The 22,398-nt window shown below is 42.3% G+C and overlaps 1 protein-coding gene across 1 annotated transcript in view; it reads right to left on the bottom strand.

Moving 5' to 3' along the window:
* Nucleotides 1–223: 223 nt before the first annotated feature.
* LOC128697032 (Kynurenine 3-monooxygenase cn) overlaps nucleotides 224–22,398 on the bottom strand; it is a 49,354-nt gene continuing 27,179 nt past the window's right edge. The window contains exons 4-7 of the mRNA XM_053788545.2: nucleotides 19,943–20,032; nucleotides 7,604–7,744; nucleotides 7,192–7,353; nucleotides 224–589 (exon numbers count right to left, since the gene is read on the bottom strand). Coding sequence (XP_053644520.2) covers nucleotides 437–589; nucleotides 7,192–7,353; nucleotides 7,604–7,744; nucleotides 19,943–20,032 — 546 coding nt within the window. The 3' untranslated portion in view covers nucleotides 224–436. The remainder of the gene's footprint in view (nucleotides 590–7,191; nucleotides 7,354–7,603; nucleotides 7,745–19,942; nucleotides 20,033–22,398) is intronic.

Here is a 22,398-nt window from a genome sequence, read left to right as displayed (position 1 = left end):
TGTAAATTCATTTAATAGTTTGTAATTTGTAATATAGAATAAGAATTATTATTAGTCTGCTTGAAATGCCACGGCATGCTAGTGGTCATCTTTGATATTGTTCCTTTGTAATATGTAAATCACCCATTATAATCTTTATACAGAAATTAACATTTCAATTTGAATAGAGAGCCATTTATAATAAATTTTTGTTGAGATTTCATAGGATAAAAAACAGCACAAAATTACAATGCAACATGTATATTTCACTTAAAATAAGTCAATAAGATCAAATAATGGTTAGTTTAGGTAAGGTTCACCAGAAAACAGGACAAGTGTTTTCTGTGACGTATTATCCAGCAGAAACAAAGGAGTAAATATTCTTGGATTACAATGATGACACAAGTAGTTTGAACATCAATCTTGTTGTCTTGTGGACGATGGTTGTAATGGAGAGTCAGCGTGTGGCAATGGCAAAGGTTTTGGTGGTGAGTCTTGTTAAGTGTGTTAAGAGAGCACAGGACATGTAGTGAAAAGTTTCAGTCTTGGTTAGCAGTACGCCTCCAGCAATACCAGCCACACCAACAACTTTGACCAAGTTGCTCAGTATCTGTAACAAATGGAAATTATGATAGAGTAATCCGTAACGTTATTATTCATCTACACAGTAGCTTTCTTCAGTCAAGTACAGAAAAGTTGGCAGAAGCAGTAGAAATGTTGAAAACGTAGTTGGTTAAATTATGTCTGACCAACTACGTTTTCAAGGATGGACTTATTACATCATCTTCACATCTCTACTGCTTCTGCCAACTTTTCTGTACTTGGCTGAAGAAGCCTACCGTGTAGGCGGAACGTTACGGAATAAAGAAACTTAACAGTTAAACATGTATCTTACCAACCTATCACCATTGTATACCATTTTAATATTCACAAAGGACATTGCCAGATTTTTGTTTCCTTTAATAACTGGAGAACACCTCCTCTGATCGGCTTCAAACTTTTAACAGTGGTTTATCGTACTTAGCAGAAGACTGGTGTTCTTAATGGAGAGTGTAGGTGAAATATGTCACTTTTAATCTCAATATTAAGAGTATTATTTTACAATACTCCATTATTTTGCCTTGACGTTGGTGAGGGGCTCTTGATCCAAGGAACTGGACCTATCCTTCCCTAGCTTGGATCGAATCCGAATGCGTCACATTCCACAGTCGCTGTAGGATGGATTTTCTTCACTAACTGAACCCCTCAAGGAAGGTTCCTTGATGTTGGTGAGGGGCTCTTGATTTAGGGAATTGGATCTGTGCTCCAGTTCCCCGAATTAAGCCTGAATGCCTTCCACATCCCCCCCCCCCAGGCGCTGTATAATCCTCCGGGTTTAGCGCTTCCCCCTTGATTATAATAATAATAATAATTCACTAACTGAAGAATGACTCTTCCGGTCGGCTGTAAACTTTTAGTGTTGATGTGTTTTCCACAATGGAAGGTTTGCCTGGTTTTTTGGTTGTGTGCTTTATAATATATCAATTTTATTAATCAAATTAGTTTAATATCTTCATTATGCAGCCCATACCCATACCCATGGTGTGGGTGGTAGTCACACCATACCCATGGTGTGGGTGGTAGTCACACCATACCCATGGTGTGGGTGGTAGTCACCTCATACCCATGGTGTGGGTGGTAGTCACCTCATACCCATGGTGTGGGTGGTAGTCACCTCATACCCATGGTGTGGGTGGTAGTCACCTCATACCCATGGTGTGGGTGGTAGTCACCTCATACCCATGGTGTGGGTGGTAGTCACCTCATACCCATGGTGTGGGTGGTAGTCACCTCATACCCATGGTGTGGGTGGTAGTCACCTCATACCCATGGTGTGGGTGGTAGTCACCTCATACCCATGGTGTGGGTGGTAGTCACCTCATACCCATGGTGTGGGTGGTAGTCACCTCATACCCATGGTGTGGGTGGTAGTCACCTCATACCCATGGTGTGGGTGGTAGTCACCTCATACCCATGGTGTGGGTGGTAGTCACCTCATACCCATGGTGTGGGTGGTAGTCACCTCATACCCATGGTGTGGGTGGTAGTCACCTCATACCCATGGTGTGGGTGGTAGTCACCTCATACCCATGGTGTGGGTGGTAGTCACCTCATACCCATGGTGTGGGTGGTAGTCACCTCATACCCATCCTGTGGGTGGTAGTCACACCATACCCATCCTGTGGTAGTCAAAAGATTACAGAGGTACATAATGGGTCCAGGGACTGGACCCCAAAGTTTTGATAGCTGAGCAAGTTACAAAGGTAATAAACCCCAGGTAGATCTGGTCACAGTCATAACTAGTTACAAAGGTAATCAACCCCAGGTAGATCTGGTCACAGTCATAACAAGTCACAAAGGTAATCAACCCCAGGTAGATCTGGTCACAGCCATAACAAGTTACAAAGGTAATCAACCCCAGGTAGATCTGGTCACAGCCATAACAAGTCACAAAGGTAATAAACCCCTGGTAGATCTGGTCACAGTCATAACTAGTTACAAAGGTAATAAACCCCAGGTAGATCTGGTCACAGTCATAATAAGTCACAAAGGTAATCAACCCCAGGTAGATCTGGTCACAGTCATAACTAGTTACAAAGGTAATCAACCCCAGGTAGATCTGGTCACAGTCATAATAAGTCACAAAGGTAATCAACCCCAGGTAGATCTGGTCACAGTCATAATAAGTCACAAAGGTAATCAACCCCAGGTAGATCTGGTCACAGTCATAACTAGTTACAAAGGTAATAAACCCCAGGTAGATCTGGTCACAGTCATAATAAGTCACAAAGGTAATCAACCCCAGGTAGATCTGGTCACAGTCATAACTAGTTACAAAGGTAATCAACCCCAGGTAGATCTGGTCACAGTCATAATAAGTCACAAAGGTAATCAACCCCAGGTAGATCTGGTCACAGTCATAATAAGTCACAAAGGTAATCAACCCCAGGTAGATCTGGTCACAGTCATAACTAGTTACAAAGGTAATCAACCCCAGGTAGATCTGGTCACAGTCATAACAAGTCACAAAGGTAATAAACCCCTGGTAGATCTGGTCACAGTCATAACAAGTCACAAAGGTAATCAACCCCAGGTAGATCTGGTCACAGTCATAACAAGTCACAAAGGTAATCAACCCCAGGTAGATCTGGTCACAGTCATGACAAGTTACAAAGGTAATCAACCCCAGGTAGATCTGGTCACAGTCATAACAAGTCACAAAGGTAATAAACCCCTGGTAGATCTGGTCACAGTCATAACAAGTTACAAAGGTAATCAACCCCAGGTAGATCTGGTCACAGTCATAACAAGTCACAAAGGTAATCAACCCCAGGTAGATCTGGTCACAGTCATAACTAGTTACAAAGGTAATCAACCCCAGGTAGATCTGGTCACAGTCATAACAAGTCACAAAGGTAATCAACCCCAGGTAGATCTGGTCACAGTCATAACAAGTTACAAAGGTAATCAACCCCAGGTAGATCTGGTCACAGTCATAACAAGTCACAAAGGTAATAAACCCCTGGTAGATCTGGTCACAGTCATAACAAGTCACAAAGGTAATAAACCCCAGGTAGATCTGGTCACAGTCATAACAAGTTACAAAGGTAATCAACCCCAGGTAGATCTGGTCACAGTCATAACAAGTTACAAAGGTAATAAACCCCAGGTAGATCTGGTCACAGTCATAATAAGTCACAAAGGTAATCAACCCCAGGTAGATCTGGTCACAGTCATAACTAGTTACAAAGGTAATCAACCCCAGGTAGATCTGGTCACAGTCATAATAAGTCACAAAGGTAATCAACCCCAGGTAGATCTGGTCACAGTCATAATAAGTCACAAAGGTAATCAACCCCAGGTAGATCTGGTCACAGTCATAACTAGTCACAAAGGTAATCAACCCCAGGTAGATCTGGTCACAGTCATAACAAGTCACAAAGGTAATCAACCCCAGGTAGATCTGGTCACAGTCATAATAAGTTACAAAGGTAATCAACCCCAGGTAGATCTGGTCACAGTCATAACAAGTTACAAAGGTAATCAACCCCAGGTAGATCTGGTCACAGTCGTAACAAGTTACAAAGGTAATAAACCCCAGGTAGATCTGGTCACAGTCATAACAAGGTACAAAGGTAATCAACCCCAGGTAGATCTGGTCACAGTCATAACAAGTTACAAAGGTAATCAACCCCAGGTAGATCTGGTCACAGTCGTAACAAGTCACAAAGGTAATCAACCCCAGGTAGATCTGGTCACAGTCATAACTAGTTACAAAGGTAATCAATCCCAGGTAGATCTGGTCACAGTCATAACAAGTCACAAAGGTAATCAACCCCAGGTAGATCTGGTCACAGTCATAACAAGTCACAAAGGTAATCAACCCCAGGTAGATCTGGTTACAGTCGTAACAAGTCACAAAGGTAATCAACCCCAGGTAGATCTGGTCACAGTCATAACAAGTTACAAAGGTAATCAACCCCAGGTAGATCTGGTCACAGTCATAATAAGTCACAAAGGTAATCAACCCCAGGTAGATCTGGTCACAGTCATAACAAGTCACAAAGGTAATCAACCCCAGGTAGATCTGGTCACAGTCATAACAAGTCACAAAGGTAATCAACCCCAGGTAGATCTGGTCACAGTCATAACAAGTCACAAAGGTAATCAACCCCAGGTAGATCTGGTCACAGTCGTAACAAGTCACAAAGGTAATCAACCCCAGGTAGATCTGGTCACAGTCATAACAAGTCACAAAGGTAATCAACCCCAGGTAGATCTGGTCACAGTCATAACTAGTCACAAAGGTAATAAACCCCAGGTAGATCTGGTCACAGTCATAACAAGTCACAAAGGTAATCAACCCCAGGTAGATCTGGTCACAGTCATAACTAGTCACAAAGGTAATCAACCCCAGGTAGATCTGGTCACAGTCATAACTAGTTACAAAGGTAATCAACCCCAGGTAGATCTGGTCACAGTCATAACTAGTTACAAAGGTAATCAACCCCAGGTAGATCTGGTCACAGTCATAACTAGTCACAAAGGTAATCAACCCCAGGTAGATCTGGTCACAGTCATAACAAGTTACAAAGGTAATCAACCCCAGGTAGATCTGGTCACAATCATAACAAGTCACAAAGGTAATCAACCCCAGGTAGATCTGGTCACAGTCATAATAAGTCACAAAGGTAATCAACCCCAGGTAGATCTGGTCACAGTCATAACAAGTTACAAAGGTAATCAACCCCAGGTAGATCTGGTCACAGTCGTAATAAGTCACAAAGGTAATCAACCCCAGGTAGATCTGGTCACAGTCATAACAAGTCACAAAGGTAATCAACCCCAGGTAGATCTGGTCACAGTCATAACTAGTCACAAAGGTAATAAACCCCAGGTAGATCTGGTCACAGTCATAACAAGTCACAAAGGTAATCAACCCCAGGTAGATCTGGTCACAGTCATAACTAGTCACAAAGGTAATCAACCCCAGGTAGATCTGGTCACAGTCATAACTAGTTACAAAGGTAATCAACCCCAGGTAGATCTGGTCACAGTCATAACTAGTTACAAAGGTAATCAACCCCAGGTAGATCTGGTCACAGTCATAACTAGTCACAAAGGTAATCAACCCCAGGTAGATCTGGTCACAGTCATAACAAGTTACAAAGGTAATCAACCCCAGGTAGATCTGGTCACAATCATAACAAGTCACAAAGGTAATCAACCCCAGGTAGATCTGGTCACAGTCATAATAAGTCACAAAGGTAATCAACCCCAGGTAGATCTGGTCACAGTCATAACAAGTTACAAAGGTAATCAACCCCAGGTAGATCTGGTCACAGTCGTAATAAGTCACAAAGGTAATCAACCCCAGGTAGATCTGGTCACAGTCATAACAAGTCACAAAGGTAATCAACCCCAGGTAGATCTGGTCACAGTCGTAACAAGTTACAAAGGTAATCAACCCCAGGTAGATCTGGTCACAGTCATAACTAGTTACAAAGGTAATAACCCCCAGGTAGATCTGGTCACAGTCATAACTAGTTACAAAGGTAATCAACCCCAGGTAGATCTGGTCACAGTCATAACAAGTTACAAAGGTAATCAACCCCAGGTAGATCTGGTCACAGTCATAACAAGTTACAAAGGTAATCAACCCCAGGTAGATCTGGTCACAGTCATAACTAGTTACAAAGGTAATAAACCCCAGGTAGATCTGGTCACAGTCATAACTAGTTACAAAGGTAATCAACCCCAGGTAGATCTGGTCACAGTCGTAATAAGTCACAAAGGTAATCAACCCCAGGTAGATCTGTCACAGTCACAGGTCATAACTAGTTACAAAGGTAATAAACCCCAGGTAGATCACTGTAATAAGTCACAGTCATAACAAGTTACAAAGGTAATCAACCCCAGGTAGATCTGGTCACAGTCATAACAAGTCACAAAGGTAATCAACCCCAGGTAGATCTGGTCACAGTCATAACAAGTTTCAAAGGTAATCAACCCCAGGTAGATCTGGTCACAGTCGTAATAAGTCACAAAGGTAATCAACCCCAGGTAGATCTGGTGAAATAAATGAAGACAGTTTCTTCTGATCAGAAATAAATCTTACTTAATTACTTATTTAAACAATTAAACCTTCAACGCTGATAAAGTTTATCTTCATTTTGGTTTGTTCGTCCTAATTGACTTTCTGTTTCGCAGAGAAACTGGCAAAATTTAAATACTGACTTTCAGGAAATAATTTCAGAAAGTTAACTTCAGTTAAAATATATTACACTATACTTGTATAATAATACATATAGTTGAATATACCTGACAAGAACGAAAGAAAAAGTGTCTGTTATATGACAACAAGAGGCAAGTGCTCTCATCTTATAGTGCAAGTTATAGTGGAAGTTATAGTGCAAGTTATAGTGGAAGTTATAGTGGAAGTTATAGTGGAAGTTATAGCCTGAACTCTATAAATATTGAAGTTTGAGAATATGCTTGCTACAGAGTCCAGTCCCTGGACCAATTATGTACCTCTGTAATCTTTTGACTACCGCCCACAGGATGGGTATGGGGTGCATAATAAACATATTAAACTAAACTACAGAGATGCTACGGCCATGAGCATCCTATCATCCAGAGATTTTAGAAACATAATATATAAGGAGATCTCACCTTATCTTGCCACTTCCTATTGGCAATACAGACATGGTATCTCTCCCGGGAGAAGGTAACCATGGTGTACAGAGGCACCCACGTCCTGGGAAGAAGGCGACTCAATATATCATCCAATTTCTTCCGCAGCAGGAAAAGTTTAGAGTTGACTAGCGACCGCATCTTTAAGAGGAGTGATAATATTACTGACTGTCTTGGATACTCTAAATTTATGGGCTATGAGTTAATATAATTTATCTTACCTCAGCTAATTTGTAGACATTTCGCCAACCAGTGGCTTTATCAATTTAATACAAGGATATGATGTGAAGACTGTAGAATTATATACAAAGAATGAGTTAATCAGTCCCTCAGTCTTGGAGCTGAACAAGCACCGTAGTCTTATGTTCTTATGATCAGATTGTAAGCTCACCTCTAAGTAGTTGTACATAGCAAGGTCAACAATGGCCTCAGCGTCAGGGTTCCTATGTTTGGAGAAAGCTGGCAATACAAGGGCCAAATCGTCGTCAAACTGATCCATCAACTCGTCTAGCACAATACAGTCTTCCATTCCCTGAAAGACAGTGAGGCCAGTATACACTAGTTACTATCTTGTTTTTATTACATCACATTGAGAAAAGTTTGGAAAATAAACACAAATGCAGCATAATGCGATCCTTTATAAAGTGGAGTTTATAAAGTCACAAATAGATCTACCTGGTGAGAGAGAATATACGAGCGTATATAGTGTGCAGAGTCACCTCACTCTCCACACTATATAAGAACATATAAAAGAAGGAACACTGCAACAGGCCTACTGACCCATGCGGAGCAGGTCCATGTCCCCCCCCCGGATAAGCCCAATGACCCACCCAGTCTGGTCACCTCCACTCAAGGATGGAGCACTGCACCAGACCCAGCAGCATAAGCTAGTCAGGTCCAACTCACACCCACTCATGTATTTATCTAACCTATTTTTAAAACTACACAACGTTTTAGCCTGAATAACTGTACTCGGGAGTTTGTTCCACTCATCTACAACTCTATTACCAAACCAGTGCTTTCCTATATCCTTCCTGAATCTGAATTTTTCCAACTTGAAACCATTGCTGCGAGTCCTGTCTTGCCTGGAAATTTTCAGTACGCTATTTACATCCCCTTTATTTATTCCTGTTTTCCATTTATACACCTCGATCATATTATCCCTAATTCTACGCCTTACGAGAAAGTGCAGATTCAGGGTCTCAGTCTATCCTCATAGTGAAGATTTCTGATACATGGGATCATCTTTGTCATCCTCCTCTGTACGTTTTCCAGAGTATTTATATTCATTCTGTAATACGGTGACCAAAACTGAGCAACATAATCTAAATGAGGCCTAACCAAGGATATATAGAGTTGAAGAACAACCTGAGGACTTCTATTATTTATGCTTCTTGATATGAAGCCAAGAATTCTGTTAGCTTTATTGCGAACACTAATGCACTGTTGTCCTGGTTTTAGGTTACTGCTAACTAGAACTCCTAAATCCTGGTTAGCAGTAATATATACTCATGTACTGTATTATACAGTATTTGTGTTTATTTTTTTTCACCATGTGGGTGAGAAAATAAACATTTATCTCCACGAGGAAGGTTTATTGATTTTTAAGTCTACAGGACTAAATCCAAGAGGCCAACACGCATGATAAATCTACCGCCTCAACAAAATGTTAGATAAATGGACACAGATGTAGCTAATGTGACCTTTTAACGTTTCGCTCTTCAGGAGCTTCTGGAAAGTGAAACGTTACCATAATATTAATAATAATATTATCTTAATTTACTATAAGTACATGTACAAGGTATACAGACCACAGATGACATCAATGACATACTACTATCTAGAAAGCTGCTTGTTATGCTGAGCATTTCCAGAAAATTGGATCAGTTTTGTCCCAGGATGCGACCCACACCAGTCCACTAACACCCAGGTACCCATTTTACTGATGGGGAACATAGACAACCGGTGTAAAGAAACACGCCCAATATTTCTACCCTCGGTGGGAATCGAACTCAGACCCTCGCCGTGTGAAGCAAGAGCTTTAGCCACCAGTTGCATGTGTATCCATTTACCTAAATTAACCTGACTTATTATCACCATGAGCCGCCGGCATGTACATTATAACCATCACAACTTACTTAACCTCAAGAGTCCACGAGAGGTTAGTAGATACATCAAGACCACTACAACCACATCAACAAACCTGAATACAGGCAACCACATGTGGTCAGTGGTTATACAAGAACAGTTCAACTACAACCACCACAATTGATCTCAGTTGAAGAATTAGACACATGTACAACATCTGGGAGTCTTTATTGTAGACGCTTCACCATCCAGTGGTTTTATCAATACACATTCATGGACATAATGTGATGACAGTAGAATTTTATACAGAAGATGAGGTAATCCGTCCCTCAGTCTTGGATTAGTAGTGAAAGACTAGCACCGAGGCTAATCTTTCACTGCTATCTTTCACTACCTATTTTTTTTTATCCTCATCACTTGCTCTTTCCTATGTTCACTATTAATTTCCTTCTTTTACATACCCTACCAAACTCGTCCACCAACCTCTGCAACTTCCCTTCAGAATCTCCCAAAAGCACAGTGTCATCAGCAAAAAGCAACTGTGACAACTCCCACTTTGTGTTAAAATCTTTTAATCCCACAGCTCTTGCCAACACCCGAGTATTCACTTCTCTTTTAACCCTGTCTATAAATATTTTGAACAACCATGGTGGCATTACTCATCCCTGTCTAAGGCCTAATTTTAGTGGAAAATCTCTCTCTCTCTCTCTCTCTCTCTCTCTCTCTCTCTCTCTCTCTCTCTCTCTCTCTCTCTCTCTCTCTCTCCTACATACTCTTAACTGCTCTCAGTAACCTACCTCCTATTCCATACATTTGCAACATCTGCCACATTCCTTCTTCCCTGTCGTTCACCTTCATCCCATGGTTACCTGACTACAGGTAACCATGAGATGCAGCATTTACTGAAGACCACTACAACCACCACTGTTACAACCACCACCACTACAACCATCACCACTACAACCACCACTTACAACCACCACCACTACAACATCACCACTACAACCACCACCACTACAACCATCACCACTACAACCACCACTGTTACAACCACCACCACTACAACCACCACTATTACAACCACCACTATTACAACCACCACCACTACAACCATCACCACTACAACCACCACTATTACAACCACCACCACTACAACCATCACCACTATAACCACCACTGTTACAACCATCACCACTACAACCATCACCACTACAACCATCGCCACTCTTACAACCACCACCACTACAACCATCACCACTACAACCACCACTGTTACAACCACCACCACTACAACCATCACCACTACAACCACCACTGTTACAACCATCACCACTACAACCATCATCACTACAACCACCACTGTTACAACCACCACCACTACAATCACCACTACTACAACCATCACTATTACAACCACCACCACTACAACCATCACCACTACAACCATCACTATTACAACCATCACCACTACAACCACCACTATTACAACCACCACCACTACAACCATCATGTAAAGTAAAAGGACACAAGTGCAACTAATGTGACATTTATTGTGGCAACGTTTCGCTCTCCAGGAGCTTTATCAAGCCATTACAAACAATACATGGACACAGAGGGTATATAAAGGCACAGAGTGAGGTGAATACTAGTGAGGTACCATTTCGATGTTCACTACTGGTAGTAGTAGTAGTAGTAGTGGTGGTAGTGACAAAAGTAATACAATATGGTAGAGCAATTAATTCGTACATGAGTAAAAGGATATAAAAGCTATTACTTGGGTAACATAAAAATAGGTTGGACAAATATAAACTGGAATGAGGCAGGTTGTTTCAGTGTTCACTCTCTGTGCTTTGTGTAGTATAACAGGAGAGACTATGTGATGGCAGGGTTTACTGTTTTCAGGAGGATTCTTGCTAAGACTTCGGAGATGGTGAAGCTGCCGTTGTTTTGTTTAATTGTATTCGAAACAGCGATCAGTGCTGATTCGAGGCACTTGCGTCTGCGGAAATTAGTTTCTTTGATCACTAATTGGGCGTCTCTGAATTTCATGAGATGATTGGTGGAATTTCGGTGTTGTACACAGGCGTTGTTCAGGTTATCGTTCCTACATGCGTAAATGTGTTCATTGAGGCGGGTGTCGAGGTTTCTGGCTGTTTCACCTACGTAAATCTTGTCACAGCCTCCACAGGGTATAGTGTAAACTCCTGCATTGACTGGTTCGTGGTGCTTGGATTTTGTCCTGGTTATATCCTTTATTGAAGTGCTAGAAGCGATGGCGACTCTGGTGTTAGCTTGTGAAAGTGCTTTTGAGACGTTCAGTGCAACCTGACTGTTGGGAAGAATTATAACTTTGCTTGGAGTGGTGTTGATGCGTGGAGAATTTATGATCTGAAGAGCTCTTTTCTTGCAGTCTTTGATGAAAAAAGAAGGAAAATGTAACTCTGTGAATGTACCTGGAGTTTACCTGGAGAGAGTTTCGGGGGTCAACGCCCCCGCGGCCCGGTCTGTGACCAGGCCTCCTGGTGGATCAGCGCCTGATCAACCAGGCTGTTGCTGCTGGCTGCACGCAAACCAACGTACGAGCCACAGCCCGGCTGATCAGGAACTGCCTTTAGGTGCTTGTCCAGTGCCAGCTTGAAGACTGCCAGGGGTCTGTTGGTAATCCCCCTTATGTGTGCTGGGAGGCAGTTGAACAGTCTCGGTCCCCTGACACTTATTGTATGGTCTCTTAACGTGCTAGTGACACCCCTGCTTTTCATTGGGGGGATGGTGCATCGTCTGCCAAGTCTTTTGCTTTCGTAGTGAGTGATTTTCGTGTGCAAGTTCGGTACTAGTCCCTCTAGGATTTTCCAGGTGTATATAATCATGTATCTCTCCCTCCTGCGTTCCAGGGAATACAGGTTTAGAAACCTCAAGCGCTCCCAGTAATTGAGGTGTTTTATCTCCGTTATGCGCGCCGTGAAAGTTCTCTGTACATTTTCTAGGTCGGCAATTTCACCTGCCTTGAAAGGTGCTGTTAGAGTGCAGCAATATTCCAGCCTAGATAGAACAAGTGACCTGAAGAGTGTCATCATGGGCTTGGCCTCCCTAGTTTTGAAGGTTCTCATTATCCATCCTGTCATTTTTCTAGCAGATGCGATTGATACAATGTTATGGTCCTTGAAGGTGAGATCCTCCGACATAATCACTCCCAGGTCTTTGACGTTGGTGTTTCGCTCTATTTTGTGGCCAGAATTTGTTTTGTACTCTGATGAAGATTTAATTTCCTCATGTTTACCATATCTGAGTAATTGAAATTTCTCATCGTTGAACTTCATATTGTTTTCTGCAGCCCACTGAAAGATTTGGTTGATGTCCGCCTGGAGCCTTGCAGTGTCTGCAATGGAAGACACTGTCATGCAGATTCGGGTGTCATCTGCAAAGGAAGACACGGTGCTGTGGCTGACATCCTTGTCTATGTCGGATATGAGGATGAGGAACAAGATGGGAGCTAGTACTGTGCCTTGTGGAACAGAGCTTTTCACCGTAGCTGCCTCGGACTTTACTCTGTTGACGACTACTCTCTGTGTTCTGTTAGTGAGGAAATTATAGATCCATCGACCAACTTTTCCTGTTATTCCTTTAGCGCGCATTTTGTGCGCTATTACGCCATGGTCACACTTGTCGAAGGCTTTTGCAAAGTCTGTATATATTACATCTGCATTCTTTTTGTCTTCTAGTGCATTTAGGACCTTGTCGTAGTGATCCAGTAGTTGAGACAGACAGGAGCGACCTGTTCTAAACCCATGTTGCCCTGGGTTGTGTAACTGATGGGTTTCTAGATGGGTGGTGATCTTGCTTCTTAGGACCCTTTCAAAGATTTTTATGATATGGGATGTTAGTGCTATTGGTCTGTAGTTCTTTGCTGTTGCTTTACTGCCCCCTTTGTGGAGTGGGGCTATGTCTGTTGTTTTTAGTAACTGAGGGACGACCCCCGTGTCCATGCTCCCTCTCCATAGGATGGAAAAGGCTCGTGATAGGGGCTTCTTGCAGTTCTTGATGAACACAGAGTTCCATGAGTCTGGCCCTGGGGCAGAGTGCATGGGCATGTCATTTATCGCCTGTTCGAAGTCATTTGGCGTCAGGATAACATCGGATAGGCTTGTGTTAATCAAATTTTGTGGCTCTCTCATAAAAAATTCATTTTGATCTTCGACTCTCAGTCTGGTTAGCGGCTTGCTAAAAACTGAGTCATATTGGGACTTGAGTAGCTCACTCATTTCCTTGCTGTCATCTGTGTAGGACCCATCTTGTTTAAGTAGGGGCCCAATACTGGACGTTGTTCTCGATTTTGATTTGGCATAGGAGAAGAAATACTTTGGGTTTCTTTCGATTTCATTTATGGCTTTTAGTTCTTCCCGCGATTCCTGACTCCTAAAGGATTCTTTTAGCTTAAGTTCGATGCTTGCTATTTCTCTGACCAGTGTCTCCCTGCGCATTTCTGATATATTGACCTCTTTTAGCCGCTCTGTTATTCTTTTCCGTCGCCTGTAAAGGGAGCGCCTGTCTCTTTCTATTTTACATCTACTCCTCCTTTTTCTTAGAGGAATAAGCCTTGTGCATACATCGAGTGCCACCGAGTTAATCTGTTCTAGGCATAAGTTTGGGTCTGTGTTGCTTAGTATATCTTCCCAGCTTATATCGGTTAGGACTTGGTTTACTTGGTCCCACTTTATGTTTTTGTTATTGAAGTTGAATTTGGTGAATGCTCCCTCGTGACTAGTCTCATTTTGTCGGTCTGAGGCTCCACGCATACATGTCTGAACCTCAATTATGTTGTGATCTGAGTATATTGTTTTTGATATGGTGACATTTCTTATCAGATCATCATTGTTAGTGAAGATGAGGTCTAGTGTATTCTCCAGTCTAGTAGGCTCTATTATTTGGTGGTTTAAATTGAATTTTGTGCAGAGATTTAAAAGCTCGTGTGAGTGTGAGTTTTCATCAGAGCTGCCTCCTGGTGTTATTACTGCAACAATATTATTTGCTATATTCCTCCATTTTAGGTGCCTTAAGTTGAAATCCCCCAGGAGCAAGATGTTGGGTGCAGGAGCTGGAAGATTTTCCAGACAGTGGTCAATTTTTAACAGCTGTTCCTGGAATTGCTGGGATGTTGCATCCGGAGGCTTGTAGACTACCACAATGACTAGGTTTTGGTTCTCGACCTTTACTGCTAAAACTTCCACTACGTCATTTGAGGCATTAAGCAGTTCTGTGCAAACAAGTGACTCTGCAATGTACAGGCCAACCCCCCCCTTTTGCCTGTTCACTCTGTCACATCTGTATAGGTTGTAACCTGGGATCCATATTTCGTTGTCCAAGTGATCCTTTATGTGGGTCTCAGTGAAAGCCGCGAACATTGCCTTTGCCTCTGCAAGCAGTCCACGGATGAAAGGTATTTTGTTGTTTATTGCTGGCTTTAGACCCTGTATATTTGCAAAGAAGAATGTTATCGGACTGGTGGTATTGTTGGTACTGGGGGGGATTTTTTTTCCGGCATTAGTATCTGTATCTGTTGGTTTGGAGTGGAGGCCATCGACTGTGGTTCCACTCCAGGAATGACTGGATTTGGTGTACGATTTCTGCCATTTCCTGCCAGTTTTTTTTCCTTCCTGGCACTAAAAAACCTCTCCCTCTTGAGTGGCTGTGGCTACCCAGGTTTTCCCATGGCCTGGATGTTTTGTATCTTTTTGTCCCCTTTAGATGGTATGCCTGGCAATTTAAGTTATAGCACAGTCTTTCCTGTACTGAAGAGGTACACATTTCAGGGTGAAAAAGCTTACAGGAAGGGAGTTTGCATTTTCCTGTTGTCATATGGGCATGACATTTTCTAGGGTGGTCATAGTTGCATGTCCCATCTGTTTTTCCAGATTTCCCATGCCAGCAGATACCAAGTGCATAGTATGTGCACAGGCTTGGTTTCCGTTTGCCTTGGGTTTCTGTGACTGTATTCCCTGTTGGTGCATGTTTCCCTGTCTTATTCCTATCCTCCCTAGCACCAACAATGGAGCTCCCACCAGTTGTTTTTGGTAATTTATCCTCACTATTGCTATTGGAGTCCTCTTGTTTGCTATTTCCTGCGGTATTTCTGGTTTGCAATATTGGTTTTATCTTATCTTTGACTACACTTGTTTCCCTACTATGGCTCCTGTCCTCTATGAGGTCATTTATATGTATTCCTTCCTGCGTATAATTCCCGACTACCTGGACAAAATCTCCAGCTTCACCATTACTGTCTACCAGGACAGTATCTCCAGCTTCACCATTTCTGTCTCCCAGGACAGCACCTCCAGCTTCCCCATTACTGTCTCCCAGGACAGTATCTCCAGCTTCACCATTACTGTCTCCCAGGACAGCACCTCCAGCTTCACCATTACTGTCTCCCAGGACAGCACCTCCAGCTTCACCATTACTGTCTCCCAGGACAGCACTATCAGCCCTACATTTACTGACTACCAGGACATCACCTCCAGCCTTACAGTTTGTGACTACATGGCCAGTATCAAGGGCAGTATGGTGAATGTATGTACATTCCTCGTCAAGAAACTCAGGACTACAAATTCGGTATGCTCTTAGGAAAAACCCGATGATGATGCCTCTTTTGGTCTTGGTATCTTGGTATCCAGTCAAGATACCAAGACCAAAAGAGGCATCATCATCGGGTTTTTCCTAAGAGCATACCGAATTTGTAGTCCTGAGTTTCTTGACGAGGAATGTACATACATTCACCAAACATTCACAGAGTTACATTTTCCTTCTTTTTTCATCAAAGACTGCAAGAAAAGAGCTCTTCAGATCATAAATTCTCCACGCATCAACACCACTCCAAGCAAAGTTATAATTCTTCCCAACAGTCAGGTTGCACTGAACGTCTCAAAAGCACTTTCACAAGCTAACACCAGAGTCGCCATCGCTTCTAGCACTTCAATAAAGGATATAACCAGGACAAAATCCAAGCACCACGAACCAGTCAATGCAGGAGTTTACACTATACCCTGTGGAGGCTGTGACAAGATTTACGTAGGTGAAACAGCCAGAAACCTCGACACCCGCCTCAATGAACACATTTACGCATGTAGGAACGATAACCTGAACAACGCCTGTGTACAACACCGAAATTCCACCAATCATCTCATGAAATTCAGAGACGCCCAATTAGTGATCAAAGAAACTAATTTCCGCAGACGCAAGTGCCTCGAATCAGCACTGATCGCTGTTTCGAATACAATTAAACAAAACAACGGCAGCTTCACCATCTCCGAAGTCTTAGCAAGAATCCTCCTGAAAACAGTAAACCCTGCCATCACATAGTCTCTCCTGTTATACTACACAAAGCACAGAGAGTGAACACTGAAACAAGCTGCCTCATTCCAGTTTATATTTGTCCAACCTATTTTTATGTTACCCAAGTAATAGCTTTTATATCCTTTTACTCATGTACGAATTAATTGCTCAACCATATTGTATTACTTTTGTCACTACCACTACTACTACTACTACCAGTAGTGAACATCGAAATGGTACCTCACTAGTATTCACCTCACTCTGTGCCTTTATATACCCTCTGTGTCCATGTATTGTTTGTAATGGCTTGATAAAGCTCCTGGAGAGCGAAACGTTGCCACAATAAATGTCACATTAGTTGCACTTGTGTCCTTTTACTTTACATATTGTCGGTAATTCTACCAACTTTATTACAACCATCATCACTACAACCACCACTATTACAACCACCACTATTACAACCACCACTATTACAACCACCACTATTACAACCACCGCTATTACAACCACCACCACTACAACCACCACCACTACAACCATCACCACTACAACCATCACCACTACAACCACCACTATTACAACCACCACTATTACAACCACCACTATTACAACCACCACCACTACAACCATCACTACAACCATCACCACTACAACCATCACTATTACAACCACCACCACTACAACCATCACCACTACAACCATCACCACTACAACCACCACTATTACAACCACCACTATTACAACCACCACTATTACAACCACAACCACTACAACCATCACTACAACCATCACTATTACAACCACCACCACTACAACCATCACCACTACAACCATCACCACTACAACCACCACTATTACAACCACCACTATTACAACCACCACTATTACAACCACCACCAATACAACCATCACCACTACAACCATCACCACTACAACCATCACCACTACAACCATCAGTATTACAACCACCACTATTTCAACCACCACTATTACAACCACCACTATTACAACCACCACTATTACAACCACCACCACTACAACCATCATCACTACAACCATCAATATTACAACCATCACCACTACAACCATCACCACTACAACCACCACTGTTACAACCACCACCACTACAACCATCACCACTACAACCATCACCACTACAACCATCACCACTACAACCATCACCACTACAACCACCACTATTACAACCATCACCACTACAACCACCACTGTTACAACCACCACCACTACAACCATCACCACTACAACCATCACCACTACAACCACCACTATTACAACCACCACCACTACAACCATCACCACTACAACCATCACCACTACAACCATCACCACTACAACCATCACCACTACAACCACCACTATTACAACCATCACCACTACAACCATCACCACTACAACCATCACCACTACAACCATCACCACTACAACCATCACCACTACAACCACCACTGTTACAACCACCACCACTACAACCATCACCACTACAACCACCACTGTTACAACCACCACCACTACAACCATCACCACTACAACCACCACTGTTACAACCACCACCACTACAACCATCACCACTACAACCATCACCACTACAAACCATCACTACAACCATCACCACTACAACCATCACTATTACAACCACCACCACTACAACCACCACTATTACAACCACCACCACTACAACCATCATCACTACAACCACCACTATTACAAACACCACTATTAGAACCACCACTATTACAACCACCGCTATTACAACCACCACCACTACAACCACCACCACTACAACCATCACCACTACAACCATCACCACTACAACCACCACTATTACAACCACCACTATTACAACCACCACTATTACAACCACCACCACTACAACCATCACTACAACCATCACCACTACAACCATCACTATTACAACCACCACCACTACAACCACTACAACCACCATACAACCACCACTACAACCATCACCACTACAACCACCACTATTACAACCACCACTATTACAACCACCACTATTACAACCACCACCACTACAACCATCACCACTACAACCATCACCACTACAACCATCACCACTACAACCACCATTATTACAACCACCACCATTACAACCACCACTATTACAACCACCACTATTACAACCACCACTATTACAACCACCACCACTACAACCATCATCACTACAACCATCACTATTACAACCATCACCACTACAACCATCACCACTACAAATACCACTGTTACAACCACCACCACTACAACCGCCACCACTACAACCATCACCACTACAACCACCATTACAACCATCACCACTACAACCATCACCACTACAACCACCACTGTTACAACCACCACCACTACAACCATCACCACTACAACCACCACCACTACAACCATCACCACTACAACCACCACTATTACAACCATCACCACTACAACCATCACCACTACAACCATCACCACTACAACCATCAGTATTACAACCACCACCACTACAACCATCATCACTACAACCACCATTATTACAACCACCACCACTACAACCATCACCACTACAACCATCACCACTACAACCACCACTATTACAACCATCACCACTACAACCACCACTATTATAACCACCACCACTACAACCATCACCACTACAACCACCACTATTACAACCATCACCACTACAACCACCACTATTACAACCACCACCACTACTACCATCACCACTACAACCAACACTATTACAACCACCACCACTACAACCACCACCACTACAACCATCACCACTACAACCACCACTATTACAACCATCACCACTACAACCACCACTATTACAACCATCACCACTACAACCACCACTATTACAACCACCACCACTACAACCATCACCACAACAACCATCACCACTACAACCACCACCATTACAACCACAACCACTACAACCATCACCACTACAACCACCACTATTACAACCACCACCACTACTACCATCACCACTACAACCAACACTATTACAACCACCACCACTACAACCACCACCACTACAACCATCACCACTACAACCACCACTATTACAACCATCACCACTACAACCACCACTATTACAACCATCACCACTACAACCACCACTATTACAATCACAACCACTACAACCACCACCACTACAACGATCACCACTACAACCATCACCACTACAACCACCACTATTACAACCATCACCACTACAACCACCACTATTACAATCACAACCACTACAACCACCACCACTAACACCACCACCAGTACAACCACCACCACTACAACTTACGCAGTTCATGCCCTGGCCATAGAAGGGTACCATAGCGTGGGCAGCATCACCCAGCAGCAGCGAAGTAGATCCCACATGGTAAGGCGAACACTGAAAAAAATATATACATACCAGCGATAAGAGGCAAAATTCAATGTATGGAACACTGAGATCAGTGCATCACAAGACCTTCCTAAAAAGATGCTATCGTGTAGTGGGAAAGATACTATCGTGTAGTAAGGAAGATACTATCGTGTAGTGGGAAAGATACTATCGTGTAGTAGGAAAGATACTATCGTGTAGTAGGAAAGATACTATCGTGTAGTGGGAAAGATAATATCGTGTAGTAGGAAAGATACTATCGTGTAGTAGGGAAGATACTATCGTGTAGTAAGGAAGATACTATCGTGTAGTGGGAAAGATACTATCGTGTAGTAGGAAAGATACTATCGTGTAGTAGGAAAGATACTATCGTGTAGTGGGAAAGATAATATCGTGTAGTAGGAAAGATACTATCGTGTAGTAGGGAAGATACTATCGTGTAGTAAGGAAGATACTATCGTGTAGTGGGAAAGATACTATCGTGTAGTAGGGAAGATACTATCGTGTAGTAAGGAAGATACTATCGTGTAGTGGGAAAGATACTATCGTGTAGTAGGAAAGATACTATCGTGTAGTAGGAAAGATACTATCGTGTAGTGGGAAAGATAATATCGTGTAGTAGGAAAGATACTATCGTGTAGTAGGGAAGATACTATCGTGTAGTGGGAAAGATACTATCGTGTAGTAGGGAAGATACTATCGTGTAGTGGGAAAGATACTATCGTGTAGTAGGAAAGATACTATCGTGTAGTAGGAAAGATACTATCGTGTAGTAGGAAAGATACTATCGTGTAGTAGGGAAGATACTATCGTGTAGTGGGAAAGATACTATCGTGTAGTAGGAAAGATACTATCGTGTAGTGGGAAAGATACTATCGTGTAGTAGGGAAGATACTATCGTGTAGTAGGGAAGATACTATCGTGTAGTAGGAAAGATACTATCGTGTAGTAGAGAAGATACTATCGTGTAGTAGAGAAGATACTATCGTGTAGTAGGAAAGATACTATCGTGTAGTAGGGAAGATACTATCGTATAGTGGGAAAGATACTATCGTGTAGTATTAAAGATACTATCGTGTAGTAGGGAAGATACTATCGTGTAGTAGAGAAGATACTATCGTGTAGTAGAGAAGATACTATCGTGTAGTAGGGAAGATACTATCGTGTAGTAGAGAAGATACTATCGTGTAGTAGAGAAGATACTATCGTGTAGTAGGAAAGATACTATCGTGTAGTAGAGAAGATACTATCGTGTAGTAGAGAAGATACCATCGTGTAGTAGGAAAGATACTATCGTGTAGTAGAGAAGATACTATCGTGTAGTAGAGAAGATACTATCGTGTAGTAGAGAAGATACTATCGTGTAGTAGGGAAGATACTATCGTGTAGTAGAGAAGATACTATCGTGTAGTAGAGAAGATACTATCGTGTAGTAGGAAGATACTATCGTGTAGTAGAGAAGATACTATCGTGTAGTAGGGAAGATACTATCGTGTAGTAGGAAGATACTATCGTGTAGTAGAGAAGATACTATCGTGTAGTAGGGAAGATACTATCGTGTAGTAGAGAAGATACTATCGTGCAGTAGAGAAGATACTATCGTGTAGTAGGAAGATACTATCGTGTAGTAGGAAGATACTATCGTGTAGTAGAGAAGATACTATCGTGTAGTAGGAAAGATACTATCGTGTAGTAGGGAAGATACTATCGTGTAGTAGGAAGATACTATCGTGTAGAAGGAAGATACTATCGTGTAGTAGGGAAGATACTATCGTGTAGTAGAGAAGATACTATCGTGTAGTAGAGAAGATACTATCGTGTAGTAGGAAGATACTATCGTGTAGTAGGAAGATACTATCGTGTAGTAGGGAAGATACTATCGAGTAGTAGGAAAGATACTATCGTGTAGTAGAGAAGATACTATCGTGTAGTAGGAAAGATACTATCGTGTAGTAGGAAAGATACTATCGTGTAGTAGAGAAGATACTATCGTGTAGTAGAGAAGATACTATCGTGTAGTAGGAAGATACTATCGTGTAGTAGGAAGATACTATCGTGTAGTAGGGAAGATACTATCGAGTAGTAGGAAAGATACTATCGTGTAGTAGAGAAGATACTATCGTGTAGTAGGAAAGATACTATCGTGTAGTAGACAAGATACTATCGTGTAGTAGAGAAGATACTATCGTGTAGTAGGAAAGATACTATCGTGTAGTAGGGAAGATACTATCGTGTAGTAGAGAAGATACTATCGTGTAGTAGAGAAGATACTATCGTGTAGTAGGAAAGATACTATCGTGTAGTAGGGAAGATACTATCGTGTAGTAGGGAAGATACTATCGTATAGTAGGGAAGATACTATCGTGTAGTAGAGA

The sequence above is a fragment of the Cherax quadricarinatus genome, chromosome 49 (assembly GCF_038502225.1).
Source record: "Cherax quadricarinatus isolate ZL_2023a chromosome 49, ASM3850222v1, whole genome shotgun sequence".
In the NCBI taxonomy this organism is placed as follows: Eukaryota; Metazoa; Arthropoda; class Malacostraca; order Decapoda; family Parastacidae; genus Cherax; species Cherax quadricarinatus.
The sequence above is the reverse complement of the archived record's forward strand: the minus strand, read 5'-3'. Positions and strand labels throughout refer to the sequence as shown.